We start from the raw sequence: 12633 nt of genomic DNA, 5'->3' as shown, positions 1-12633 counted from the left end.
GCCTCCAGAAAACTATTTCTGATACAAACCAACTTCCCCTGAACAGGAAGACTCCCCAACTTAAATTTAGGTTGTTTTTGTAGAAAAACCTCCACACATTATATGTATATGTGAGACTTCAAACTTTACAGGGTTATGTGTGGAACTGACTGATTTTCTAGCGATATATGCATGTGAAAGCTTATACATTTTATTCTTTCATTGAAGTAGAGTTGGGTTAAGCCATGGGAAAAGCCCTTATATTGAGGAATTTCAATTTCAGGTTCGAGTTATGCTCATGTCGCTGAAGGCTGGAAATCTCGGTTTGAACATGGTTGCTGCTTGCCATGTGATTCTTCTTGATCTTTGGTGGAACCCATATGCTGAAGATCACGCCGTTGATTGAGCACATAGAATCGGTCAGACTCGGCCCGTAACTGTTTCTCGTCTAACTGTTAAAGATACAGTGGAGGACCGTTTATTAGCCCTACAGGTTCGTTTTTGACTTTTTATAGCGGTGTACTAGATGATCACGCCAATTATTCTACAAAGTTCGCCTTTCTTTGTTTCAGGAGGAGAAGCGAAGGATGGTATCTTCCGCTTTCGGGGAAGGAGCTGGTGGCCACACTACTCGCCTCACGGTGGAAGATCTGAGATACCTCTTTATGGTATGAGCACTAACCATAGGATTCAGTGAAATTTTTTGGGGGAGGGGTTTGTTTATGGCTATGGCAATCGTGCAAGCCGAGCATTAAGTAAACCAAGTGACTCAAAGAGTTTTGCTTCTTGTCGATCACCACCAGATTGAGTAGATTGAGTGGGCGCTTGTGTAATTCACAATAGTTTAGCATAATAGTTAGTTGAATTGAGATATGTAATGGTGGTAACTATTTGTACATAGTTGTTGTTCTCGATGTTCGTTCGATGCCTAACTATTGAACAGGACATGAAGCTCATAATGTAATGTGATCTTACAGCTTCAGTTTTAACTTGTGGTTGATCTTTTCTTTCTAAACTTCTAGCTGATTGTTTCATATTGCTTTGTAACCCTCACCACTGATTTGAGAGTAAGTTGATGATGTGCGAGAACCAAAGGCGTGCATGAGATGCTATACTCTGTTAGCTTTCGTATCTAAACTGAAACATATTAAGTGCTACGCTTTGAACTACAAGATTATAGACAACAAATGTGCCGTATGCCCCGTATGCCACGGTTTCTCTTCAAAAATTCTAGCTTTTCAGATGGCTTTGTTGTTTTAATGTTGCAGAATTTGCATAAGCACATATACAATTGACCGAAAAAAAAAGAAAGGGGAAAAGAAAGGGGATGGAGAAAATGGAGAAAATGGATGTTCTTGATAAGCACAGAATCACAGCACCTCTTGCACGCCGCGATAATCGCTCAATATTCGACCGTATTGATCATCGGGGCATTGATGATCTTCAAAGATGTCTTCGGTTCCGACCGATCCAAAACCAGCCGTGTAAGTTTCTCGGCGTCCTCGATAATAAGCTCGCCAATCCAATTGCCTCGAACCGTCATGGTAAGAAGACGGCGAGATCGGATTCTAATCCGAGGCACGGGAAAATTGTGGATGAGTGATAAGCGGGCAAGTGCTGGGCAGCCTGAAAGTATGCTGGATATGACCTCCTCCGTCAGATCCATGCAGCAGAGGCTGAGGTCGGTAAGGTGGAGGAAGTTGAATGGGGCGGCAGCGGCGTCCGGCAGTCGACAATTGCTCAGCGAGAGCGTGCGTAGAGTCTCGCAGGCGAGGAGCGAGGCCGGCAGATCTTGCCGGCGGTGGAAGGAGGGGAAATCCAGTTCGATCTGGTAGACGCTCTTTTGGGCGAGAATTTGAAACCAGGAGTCGCGGAGTGGCTCGCGGCTGCCGGAGTGGGTGCGGCCAAGGCGAAATTGTTCGACAGGGCCGGGGTGGTAGGTAAGGATGTCGGTAATTAAGCAAGAGCGCCAATCCTTTCTGTGCATCCCCTTCGTGGTGCGGCCGGGCTGCCCGTGGGGGCGGAGGCTGAGGCTGCTGAGGGAGTCGCCGTCGAGGCGCAGAGGATGGTCGGTCCAGATGCTGCGCCATCGGCGGGAGAGGAGAGCTGTTTTGGCGGCTATTTGGGCGGGGAGGCAGTGGAGGATGGTGGAGAGGAGGTGGTCGGGTTGGGAGCTGATGTTGTCGATCTCGGTGGCAGCGGCGGCATCATCATGAGATTCAGGGGAGGAGGCGGAGGAGGAGCGGTTGCTTCTTTCCTTCTCGGCGAGGTCATTCTTGGGGAGCTCCTTGTTTTTCTTTGGAACAACCTTCGCCGGCTCGTCATTGGGTTCATTCGAAACAACCTTTGCTGGCTCCTGTGTTGGTCTTGTTACATTCCTTTTCTGCCATGCGGTTGTTTGGGTTAGAACTCACAGGAGCAGAAGATTCAGTTTGAAGATGCATAAACATTTTAGTGCTAGACAGTGGAAATAACGGCCGCAAAAGGGAAGAACAAAAAAGTATTTTTAAGCATGAAAGTTTACAGACGTCCGAGGAAAAGAAAAATGTAAGCTCCTTTAATCACTCTTGGCATTCTTCTAATAATAAGAGCCTTCATTAAGCAAACACAGGTAATACCAGCATGAGGACTAAACAAATATAGTGCCTAAATTTAATGACTAAACAAGAGAAGATTTGAACGAAAGAATCAAAGTTGCATCTGTAGCACGAAGAAAAGAGAAGAAACAAGCCTAACATAGAAACTGTAAAAGAAAAAAAATAATAATAATAAAGGGAAAATCAGATGAGCTCTTTTGTTTTATATATATATATATATATATATATATAGTCCGGCTATATATATTTTTTACCTTGGGACTGCGACCTGCATCTGTATCCTGCAAGTGACCGCAGTTCATTAGGGTCGTATTTGGTGGAACACTCTCACACTTGTTGTCAGTGAAGAGAGGCGATGTGGCTGGCGGGTCCTTCGTAACATTCACTGAGAGAAGAAAAGAAGATATGTCTAGTCAGAAGAAGAAATGAAAATTTGTACATGTAAAACATATCCTATTCATGCACAATAAAACGTATATTTTCCCTTGTAATGATTTGGACCCACCTGCTGTCAATGGTCTGCCGGTCTAATTTGATAAGAACATAACTTGAGGAAAACTGTGCAGTTCATAATGCATTTTGGCTTTGCTTAAGCTACCAATTACTTTATAGAAAGGAGCGAGCATTGACATGTACAATTGAAAAAACGGTGCAATAGATAGCAGAATAGAAGGAATTGATGTTATAAAGATGAAGATACCGTGATACTTATCATAAATGCTCTAAGAAAGTAGCTTTGTTCGGTAACTTAGAAAAGTGGAGTCGGCATGATAACAAGCACTTCCACATTAGATTGAGATTGAAGCTCGTATAAATAATTTATATCAAGAAGGATGAAAATCATCAATCTGAATGCCATGTTAAATATAAAAATATATAAACATCATTCTCTAACACCTTTAAGTTTTTAGAGTACAACAGTTGTTTTACATAATATCAGAGGAGAAGGTCCTAAGTACGAGTCACGCCAGGTCCTAGCATTTTTAATTTCTTCCCATTTAATTTAATTCCATGTCATGAGCCTTGTCAAAAAGTCTCGAGCCCAGACATGAGAGGGAGTGGAGTGTTAGCAGCTTAAGATTTGAGAATACAATGGTTGTTTCACAAGAAAGACCAAGAAATAAACTAAAGAACAACATATGCCAGATACTTCTTTAAATAACAGAATTTCATAACTATCTTCATTATTCATATAACAGCATTTCAAGATAAAACCTAACCTGATTGTCTCGGATTTATTATTTCCACATCTTCATCAAAGACAATCGTCATCATGCTACTCGTAGACGGGTTCCTCATCTAAAACAAAGTAAATAAAAAAAAACATAAATATAAGAGCAAATAAGCATCATGCTATATTCCGTTAACTACTTCATTCACAACAAGACAATCCAAAAGTATGGCAAAATTGATATAACTGCAAAAGAAAGAAAGTGCTAAATAAACAGCATTGCAAGACCACATTAAAGATCCTACACACTAGCCTGCGATCCAATGGCAGGCTTCTGGTCTGGTTTCTACGAGAAAATTTTCTCAACCAATCTGGAAACTGTGAATTAAAATATATAGGCCTGTTTAGGTTCGCTTGCGTTTTGTTTGTTTTTTCAAACTTAAATTCTATGCCCTTGAATGCATTATTGTACGCCTGATAGGTTGCATACAATACAACTATGCTGTTCGTTTGAAGACAAGAAAGAAAGAAAAAAAAAAACTAGAAACCTTTTTTGCTTCATTTTTCTCAAAGAAAGATGAGTTTGCAAGCTGGCCGACAATAATAAAAATAAAGAAGTTCATCCCCCGGCGCATTCAATCAAATTGATATCGAGTTAAAAAATAAAACGAAACATAAAGATGGCCGAACAATGCCGCGATTCTGAAACCTCAAACCAAATGAACCAAAGTAAATTGTCTAATTTGGTGCCATTTGGTTGGCTTTCCTTTTGTAAACCAATATTGCGCACCCTACCAAGACGTGTGCTTCATAGAGGAAGCAAACAAGTTGGAATCCTACATTATCTTACACCAACAACAAACAAAAAAGGAACAAACAATGCAATACAGGGAACAGAGGATAGACCTGGGGAAACCCAGTGGGCGCAGAGAGCATATCAGCTTCATCCGAATCGACAATGATCGGAGTGCAATATGACCCTATATTCGGCAGGGGATGAGAGTTGACAGCGCCAGAGGTTGCCGCGGATACGGCGTTGTCCTGCGAGATCAAATTCCCTTCTTGGCTATCCGCGGGAGGAGAATTAAGGTCTAGATCATAAACAACCTTATTGCGCTCGTTGTTCATCACGAGCCCTTTCAATGATCACCTCCCTGATCCAATTAACTTAATTGTAAGTTCATTTCTATTGGATTCAAAAAATACCACCAGATAAAACCTCAAGCTTTAGCAATATTGATGCATCAAGAACACATATATATATTCTTTCCAACTTCGATTGTGTTGGTAAAAATCGAATCTTTTCTAATCATTTAAGCAAATTACCGCTCGCAACATGAAAATAAGAAGGAAACTGAGCTAAGAAGATCTGTATGAGCCGTAAAAATCCATCGCCATCCACCAAGAATCGCTTATTTATTTAAAATCTCTAATCAAACAGATGAAACAAGTCGAAGTGTACACCAAGAACGAAGAGTCGGATCAATGGGAAAAAAAAAAGAAGAAATTTGACGAACCTATAGCCCAAACACTCAAAAATTAAACCAACTCCAATCCAAGGGAACAAAAAACCACACGAAAGACCAATAAATGAAGCGGGAAAAAGGGGAAAAAGAAGAGGAAAAAAGGGGAAATAGCCCGAGAACCGTACCTAAGAACTGGAATCGCCTAATAGGGTTTTAGTAGAGGTTATCGATCAGAGAGAGAGAGAGAGAGAGAGAGAGAGAGAGAGAGAGAGAGAGAGAGAGGAGGAGGGGAGGAGGAGGAGGAGGAGATTAGCTTCGACTAATGCCGATCATTTCAAAGTTTAAATACGCGAGCGAAGAGGACAAAATTTATAAGAATCCCTTGTATTGTCTCCAATTTACAACTCAGTTCCTAAAATTTCACACTTACGTACAAAATAAATATTTCCTTGTGTATTGGAGAAAGTACGGTGACATCATATTAATATTGGAGAAGTACAGGGACTACCCTATACATTTTCACTCCCGGGAAATAAAAAGAAAAAGAAAAGGACCGCGTTTCCTTGTCCGTTATGTAGCGTACCCACGTGTTTAAAAACCGGATATTTTAAAGGGAAAATAATTACGCTTGGGAGCCGAACCGGCCCGGTCCGGTTCCGTTTTGAGCTTTCTTGGTAAGTTCGGTTCGGTCCGGTTCGATTATAAGAAACATCACATTAGTTATACCAGTTAGTTATTATTACACAGCCCCATACAACTTGATTGGATAATAAATAACAAGAAAACGGGTTATTCTTTTCGACCCGTTAGACTAGTTCGGGCCGATTTCGAAGGGTGAGTCTAAACCCAGCCCACCAACCTATGCTATTATGAATACCTACCAACTGTAGGAGCAGTGAAAGATAAATTAAAAACAAAGTAAGACATCTTTACATATCAAACAAGTGTCTTGGTACAATGAAGCAGAAGTATATAATGTAAAGAATACATCCACACACACATCTTTGAAAGTAGTAGTAAGAATAATAATAACAACAACAACAACCATCAGAGAATGCAGATAAACAAGAGTGGCAGGAAAAGGAGATCCTCCAATACACAGTTGCAGGTTTTCATGTAGTTCTTCGGAGATATCCATCACTTGCACCAACCGAAGCACGACCAGCTCTGTTAAAACGACAGCGAGACAAAGAAGATGGTGAGAACTCGAGGAGATTTATGCCGCTAGAAACACACAAATCGAACAAAGATTTGTAGGGAGAACACGGAAGTCAGTGTATAGATTTGTATGGTTCGGTCGCTGGCCTGCTATGTCTACGGACAAAAATGAATAGAAAAATTCACAGTAGAGGGACAGAGTACGATACGAANTAGTAAGAATAATAATAACAACAACAACAACCATCAGAGAATGCAGATAAACAAGAGTGGCAGGAAAAGGAGATCCTCCAATACATAGTTGCAGGTCTTCATGTAGTTCTTCGGAGATATCCATCACTTGCACCGACCGAAGCACGACCAGCTCTGTTAAAACGACAGATGGTGAGAACTCAAGGAGATTTATGCTGTTAGAAACACACAAATCGAACAAAGATTTGTAGGGAGAACACGAAAGTCAGTGTATAGATTTATATGGTTCGGTCGCTGGCCTGCTATGTCTACGGACAAAAATGAATAGAAAAATTCACAGTAGAGGGACAGAGTACGATACGGAGAGCAATAGATAGGAAAAACATAGCAACCTTTTCATTAGTTTCGCAGAAGTAGCACTCACCGAAGGCTCGTTGCCATCTCTTTGGGAGCCATTACGATGCGCTGCGTCGTTGGCGATGATCGGAGCATTTCCCAAGCCAGATTGTTTCTCCTCCCTCACTTTGTTAAATATGAGGGTGTACCCATCAGCCGAAGAAGGATCCTTCTCGTCCCAGTCACCGAATTTCGGCACAGATGATCCTCCTCTCTCAAGCTGTCAAGACATGCAGTAATATATTAGATACACAAGAACACATATGCGAGAGAGTTTATGCGCGTGTGTATATATATATATATATATATGTATTCCTGCAAAATCATCTATTTATGTACGTACCACTCGCAAATCTGATTTTCTTTATTATTATTATCAGTTTATGTGTATATCTCTTGACAGAGCAGTTTCCCACAAAAAAATATTCTCATCTTTAGTTAGGGAGTAATCTGGTTAATGAAGTTTAAAGGGCATATGCGAAAAATCATAATTTGCAGTTAATTATAGTAATGAGAGAGAGAGAGAGAGAGAGAGAGAGTGTGGTTACAGTTTCATCGTCTCGGCCACCCGTCCTCATCCTGGCTCTACCCCGAAGTGATCCCAGTCCCGTTGTAACCAATATCTGTCTTATATAGGGGTCGAACTCGTCCCAACTTTGGGTTATAGTATATTCACCAATAGGAAACAACCGAATAATATACTTAAGTAAAGAATGATATTTTGTTATTGATCATTTCTTATGGTGGCATCAAAATTGTGAATATTGTGAAGTTGTCGAATTTGTTATATATCTCCTCTTTTTTAGCTATTGCTTTTGACAGTAATCATATTTCTTGCACTCGATGAATATTGCAGTAATTATCTCTTTTAAGTTCTTCTTAAAGCCGGTTTTTCTTAAACTTGGAAAAAGAAGTTTTTATTTTTATTTACGAATATAAAGATACATCTAATAGGCAACTCATATAAAATCATGAAAATTTTATGAAAATTGCTTCTAAGAAAATCATTTTGCCTTTTGTTTTGTTCAAGGTATTCTGATCTGTTTTTTTTTTTTTTCTTCTTTTGCATTTTTCTCTTTCTTTTGTTTACAGGTAACCGTCCAGAGGAAGTGAAAATAACATCGACGTACTGGGAACAACCAGTGAAAATTATGTAGCTAATTAGATCACATTGAGTATCATAAGAAGGTACTAGCAAGAATTTTTTATATCAAAACTAACTATAGAGGGCTTCTATTATAGGGATCGGAGTAATTTAATGGATATTTTACAGTGCTTAGTGCAATCTCTCTACAATACAGTGCAATCTCTAGCTAGATACAACTTGGCTGAAAATTTATGACGATAATTAGACAGATATTTTGGATTTGAAGTTTCTTTAGAAAATTAAATTGCTAGCAGACGACTCTTTTTTATTTTTTTATTCCATCGATTAAGATTTCGTTATTTTAATAGACCTAGCTATAAATTTTATAATCTTTATTTGCTACTTTATATTTGTGTAAAAATATTGAGATCATTATGTTGGTAAGAATTTGTATAAAATTAACCCATTTTATTTTATTTTTTATTTTTAGTTTTATTTTTATTTTTTACCTCGTCCCCGCACGGTCCTCTTTCTACGTTCTTCGTCTCTTCCCCCCTCCCCATCGACGCGTCTCAGAGAGAGAGAGAGAGAGAGAGAGATAGAGAGAGAGAGGAAGGGGAGAGGAGGGGCGAGGCATCGATGCCGAAGAGGACGACGCACACGTACTCGAGCGAGGACGCGGCCCCGGATGGGCCCGAGTCCGACCTCTTCGTCTACTACTGCAAGCACTGTGGCTCCCATGTCCTCATCACCGGTCCGTACCCAACACCATCCCCCAAAACCCTAACCCTAACCCCACCCTAGTCACTCACCTGTATCATTCCCTGTGTTGCTTTCCCCCCTCTTGCTGAATCATGGTCCCTCGTCTTCGATGCCCAAAATTTTTGCTTGGAAACCCATTTTTCCTGTTTTTGTGGCGCAGATTTTTGGGTCTAAGTATCAGAAATCTGGCATTGAAACTCATAGTGTGTGTGTCGAAGTAGTTGTTTTGATAGATTTGGCGATGCGCATTATTACTGAACAGTGAATACTGATGCTTTTAGGGTTTAATTTTAGTATAATATCAGGTTCTGTTATGCTTCTCCTTTTTTTTTTTTTCATTTTCTAGAAAATTATGATTAAAGTTAGCTCTTTTATTACTGGCATGGTGTTTTAATGTGGTAATTGTGAGTTTTTCAGTTTTTTTTTGGTCTGTGAACGAAAATGTGTACTTGTTATTTGGCTAAGTTTAGGTTAGAAATTATGCACGACTGTTGGTGCATTAGGGTTTAATTGTAGTAGAAAAGGATCTATGGTACCTTTTGTTTTTTGAAAATATTATGATTTCTAGATGCTTTATTGGTGGTTTATTGTTTTAATTTGATTATAGCTACTTTTTGGTTTGCGTTTGTGTGAATGCGTTTTGATTCTGATGCGTTTACTCTGAAGATACCCAATTGCAGAAGATGCCAAAGCGGAAAACGGATAAAGCGCATGTGCTGGACAAGAAGAAGCATCTAGCAAGGCTCAATGTAAAGGAGGCCGGAAAAGTCCTTCTAAAGCGGTATTTTTCTACATATTTCTAGATTTTATATTATGGATGCATTTATGCTGCAATGTGATGGTGAACCAATTGGGTAGAGTACTGTGTTGCTGTACTGATCCTGAAAATCAAATAGAAGTGAGAAACTAGCAGGTAAATTGGAATTGCTTTGTAGCATGTCGCATAATATAGCATTTTCTTAGGTCTTAGGAAGCCTAATACTGGCTTAATTGTAGACGGGAAATGGTCCTTTATTGTATCCTGAGAAACATACATGAACGAAAAAAGAAGTTCAAATGTAGAATAGTAAAAATTTGGCTAGATGAAGGCTGATTTTGCAATGTGGTTTATGAGTCCTTATTTTGATACTGTTTCTTGCCTGCAGTGGGGAGGGAAAAATGGAGAAACAATTTCGCATGATTTGTGTAGGCTGTGAACTTTTTGTTTGTTATCGTTCTGAAGAGGATTTGGAGCTTGCCCCATTCGTATATATCGTGGATGGTGCACTAAGTTCTGTTGTAGCAGAAACAAATCCACAGGTACTAAGGATTTGGACTCGACATAATTTTTTTATCCTTTTTTGGCGTTTTGGCCCATGCTTTTTGATGATTACAATTATCCTTTCTCTGAATGTGTCTCCACTGATGTGAACGGGCATTTGAGTTGGTTTTTGTGAAGAAGTATTAACAAGTTAGCTTGTCTTACCTTTAGTAAGATGCAAAAGCATGTAAATGTCCTACTATTGAGTTGCTTCAAACTTAAGGGAAGTTTTACTGGTATAATTTTTGTGCTGATTAAATGTGGTATTTAAAACACGGAAGAGGGAGAAGCAAATACTTGTGAGATACATATCTGCACTTTCGCCCTGTTTGTTTGAATCTTAGATTGCAAAGTTCAAAGTTATTCAATTGAATTGCTGGACTGATTAATCTCCTGCTTCTAAGAATTTTACCCAGCAGTTCTCTTCTTTTGGCATTCAAATAATTTCGTCTTCTGTGAGATTGACTCAATTTTTTGGCTTTTTGGGTGCATCGAAGTTGACAATTGCATAGGCTTGTAAAACACCTTTAAGCATGTAAAAGACTTTAAAAGTTTTTGTTATACGGAAGTATCCAATTTTGGATTCTGCAAGAAAGTAATTGTGCGTTAGTTGTCTATCAGCTTAAATTGTTGTCTTATACTTATTTGAAATGCTCTGCTTTTTTTTTTTTTTTAAGCTGCCCTCTGAATTTGTTGAAGTCCTATTGTCTTTTTCATTTTTTACGTGTTCTTTTAAAATTTGTAACTGTTCTTGTTTGAAAAGATTTGAACTTTTGGACCTTGCTACGTTGATTTTCTCATGACTTTCTTCATATCTGGTCTATGGTTCTCGCAACAGATTTTCTTGATTGAATTTAATCTTTGAACTGGATATTGGTAGCATGCTCAACACCTAGCGGTTGACTGAGGCAATTCGCACCTGCCTCTTTATTATATTTGTCTTTTTTTAATTTTTCTTTTAAACAATTTTAATATAACATGGCAGGATGCCCCTGTACCCCCATGTATATCACAGTTGGAAGGCGGCCTTGTCCAAGTGGCAATTGAAGTAGAGGACCGTGCACAGCGTTCAGCAATTACAAGTATTATATTGGCCTGATTATCGTTCTCTTTCTCTTTTGATTAACCTGGACTACCGGAATTTTGATATTTTCTTATGCATGAGTAATTTTTTACGACTCAAATTATTTAATTTTTATGGCTCCGACGATTTTCTTCAGGAGTAAATGCTGATGATGTTCGAGTCACAATAGCTGCTCCAGCTGCTCGTGGAGAAGCTAACAATGAACTGCTAGAATTCATGGGAAAGGTTTGTGATTCCGTCATTTTTGCTATTATATTCTACACAATCAGTTCCATCAACTACCAAAATATATAATATCTAGTTGATGAGGATGCGTTTCTGCATAAGATGCTTTGAATGCTGTGCCATGAAATATAGGCATACAAACTGATAGTTCGTGAAAACAGGTGCTGGGCCTAAGATTGAGTCAGATGACCCTTCAGAGAGGATGGAATAACAAATCGAAGCTTCTAATTGTGAGTTACTTCAATCTGAACCTTTCTTTTAAGTTCATATAAATAAAACCCAGGCAAAAACCTAATCCTTGAAGGACCGTAATGAATAGCATAATATGATTTTTTTTTTTTTTTCTTGCAAAGCTCTGTATCAGACAATTTCAAAGTTTTTCTTTGTTTGAAATTGATGTAAAATAAAATCAATTTTATTTCAATTTGCATGATGGTTTCAGGTTGAGGATTTGTCCGCGAGACAGGTATATGAGAAGCTTTTGGAAGCTGTGCAGCCTTGAAGGGCCTAATCTCTCGTTCATATGAGCGTATTAGAAGATTTCTCCATTTGCATTTCCTTGCGTGGAGCTGCAGCTGCTGATGGTTTATTGAACTAGTTTGGAAGCTGCTGATGGTTTATTGAACTAGTTTGGAATCCCGTCTACAAACTATGTTGGTCGCATTGAATCCTGATACTAGATTGCCAAATTCCCCTTTTTAACGCTGGTCATGTTGCATTATTCAAACTCAATGGTTACTAGAATGTGAAATTGCATCATTCAAACTCAATGATTACTAGAATGAGAACTTGCATCATCCAAACTCAGTGATTTACTAGAATGCGAAATCCCCTTTTTGTTAACAAACTGTGCTGGTGTCTTGTCTCATTCAGACTCTATGATACTGGCCAAGTTCCCCCTGTTACCATATTGTGCTGATCATATTGTATCATTCAAACCTTGTGATACTAGAATGCCAAATTGTTTTGAATTATAAACCAACCACCAGTACACCATGCTGGTCAAAAAGCGGTTGATCTTTTCACTTTTCACTCTCATTGGTGAAGAAAAATTGAAAATCTCTTATTTTCCTGGTATTTTTTTAAAACAGTTTGAATGCTAACAGAGAGAGGTAAGTGTTTATTCTTTTTTTCTGAGAGAGAAAAGATAGCATGCACTGCCGCTTCATTCAATAATACAAAAATGTGACAACAAGGCCATTTAGAAAAAAAATAA

At 38.9% G+C, this 12633-nt stretch overlaps 2 protein-coding genes and 1 long non-coding RNA gene across 4 annotated transcripts; 2 read left to right on the top strand and 1 right to left on the bottom strand.

Moving 5' to 3' along the window:
- On the top strand, positions 7 to 996 carry LOC109708686. Its single transcript, XR_002215812.1, has 2 exons — positions 7 to 472; positions 552 to 996. It is a non-coding gene; the product is annotated as an uncharacterized LOC109708686 (long non-coding RNA).
- LOC109708677 lies at positions 1157 to 5460 on the bottom strand. Its single transcript, XM_020230493.1, has 5 exons — positions 5399 to 5460; positions 4654 to 4901; positions 3797 to 3875; positions 2831 to 2961; positions 1157 to 2362 (listed from the first exon to the last, which is right to left on the bottom strand). Exons 2-5 carry the CDS (start codon positions 4873 to 4875, stop codon positions 1382 to 1384), a joined length of 1413 nt encoding a protein of 470 aa, XP_020086082.1. The 5' UTR covers positions 4876 to 4901; positions 5399 to 5460; the 3' UTR covers positions 1157 to 1381.
- Positions 8562 to 12388, top strand: LOC109716912 (UPF0235 protein At5g63440). 2 transcript variants are annotated; one of them, XM_020242528.1, is made up of 7 exons: positions 8562 to 8800; positions 9475 to 9589; positions 9954 to 10107; positions 11094 to 11190; positions 11329 to 11417; positions 11579 to 11647; positions 11860 to 12388. In XM_020242528.1, exons 1-7 carry the CDS (start codon positions 8686 to 8688, stop codon positions 11917 to 11919), a joined length of 699 nt encoding a protein of 232 aa, XP_020098117.1. In that variant the 5' UTR covers positions 8562 to 8685; the 3' UTR covers positions 11920 to 12388. The 2 variants fall into 2 exon arrangements, with proteins under 2 accessions (XP_020098117.1, XP_020098125.1); XM_020242536.1 differs by having other exon boundaries at positions 8591 to 8800; positions 9489 to 9589.

The sequence above is a fragment of the Ananas comosus genome, linkage group 1 (genome assembly GCF_001540865.1).
Source record: "Ananas comosus cultivar F153 linkage group 1, ASM154086v1, whole genome shotgun sequence".
NCBI classification, from domain to species: Eukaryota; Viridiplantae; Streptophyta; class Magnoliopsida; order Poales; family Bromeliaceae; genus Ananas; species Ananas comosus.
Note: the sequence above shows the minus strand (reverse complement) of the source record. Positions and strands in the feature narration are given on the sequence as shown.

Coding starts and splice junctions, on each gene's coding strand:
- LOC109716912 (XM_020242528.1), top strand. CDS start 8,686: ATGCCGAAGAGGACGACGCACACGTACTCGAGCGAGGACGCGGCCCCG. Junction 9,590..9,953: donor GGAAAAGTCCTTCTAAAGCG/GTATTTTTCTAC, acceptor TCTTGCCTGCAG/TGGGGAGGGAAAAATGGAGA. Junction 10,108..11,093: donor TAGCAGAAACAAATCCACAG/GTACTAAGGATT, acceptor ATAACATGGCAG/GATGCCCCTGTACCCCCATG.
- LOC109708677 (XM_020230493.1), bottom strand. CDS start 4,875: ATGAACAACGAGCGCAATAAGGTTGTTTATGATCTAGACCTTAATTCT. Junction 3,876..4,653: donor CGCCCACTGGGTTTCCCCAG/GTCTATCCTCTG, acceptor ACTTTGTTTTAG/ATGAGGAACCCGTCTACGAG. Junction 2,363..2,830: donor ATGCAGGTCGCAGTCCCAAG/GTAAAAAATATA, acceptor ACCGCATGGCAG/AAAAGGAATGTAACAAGACC.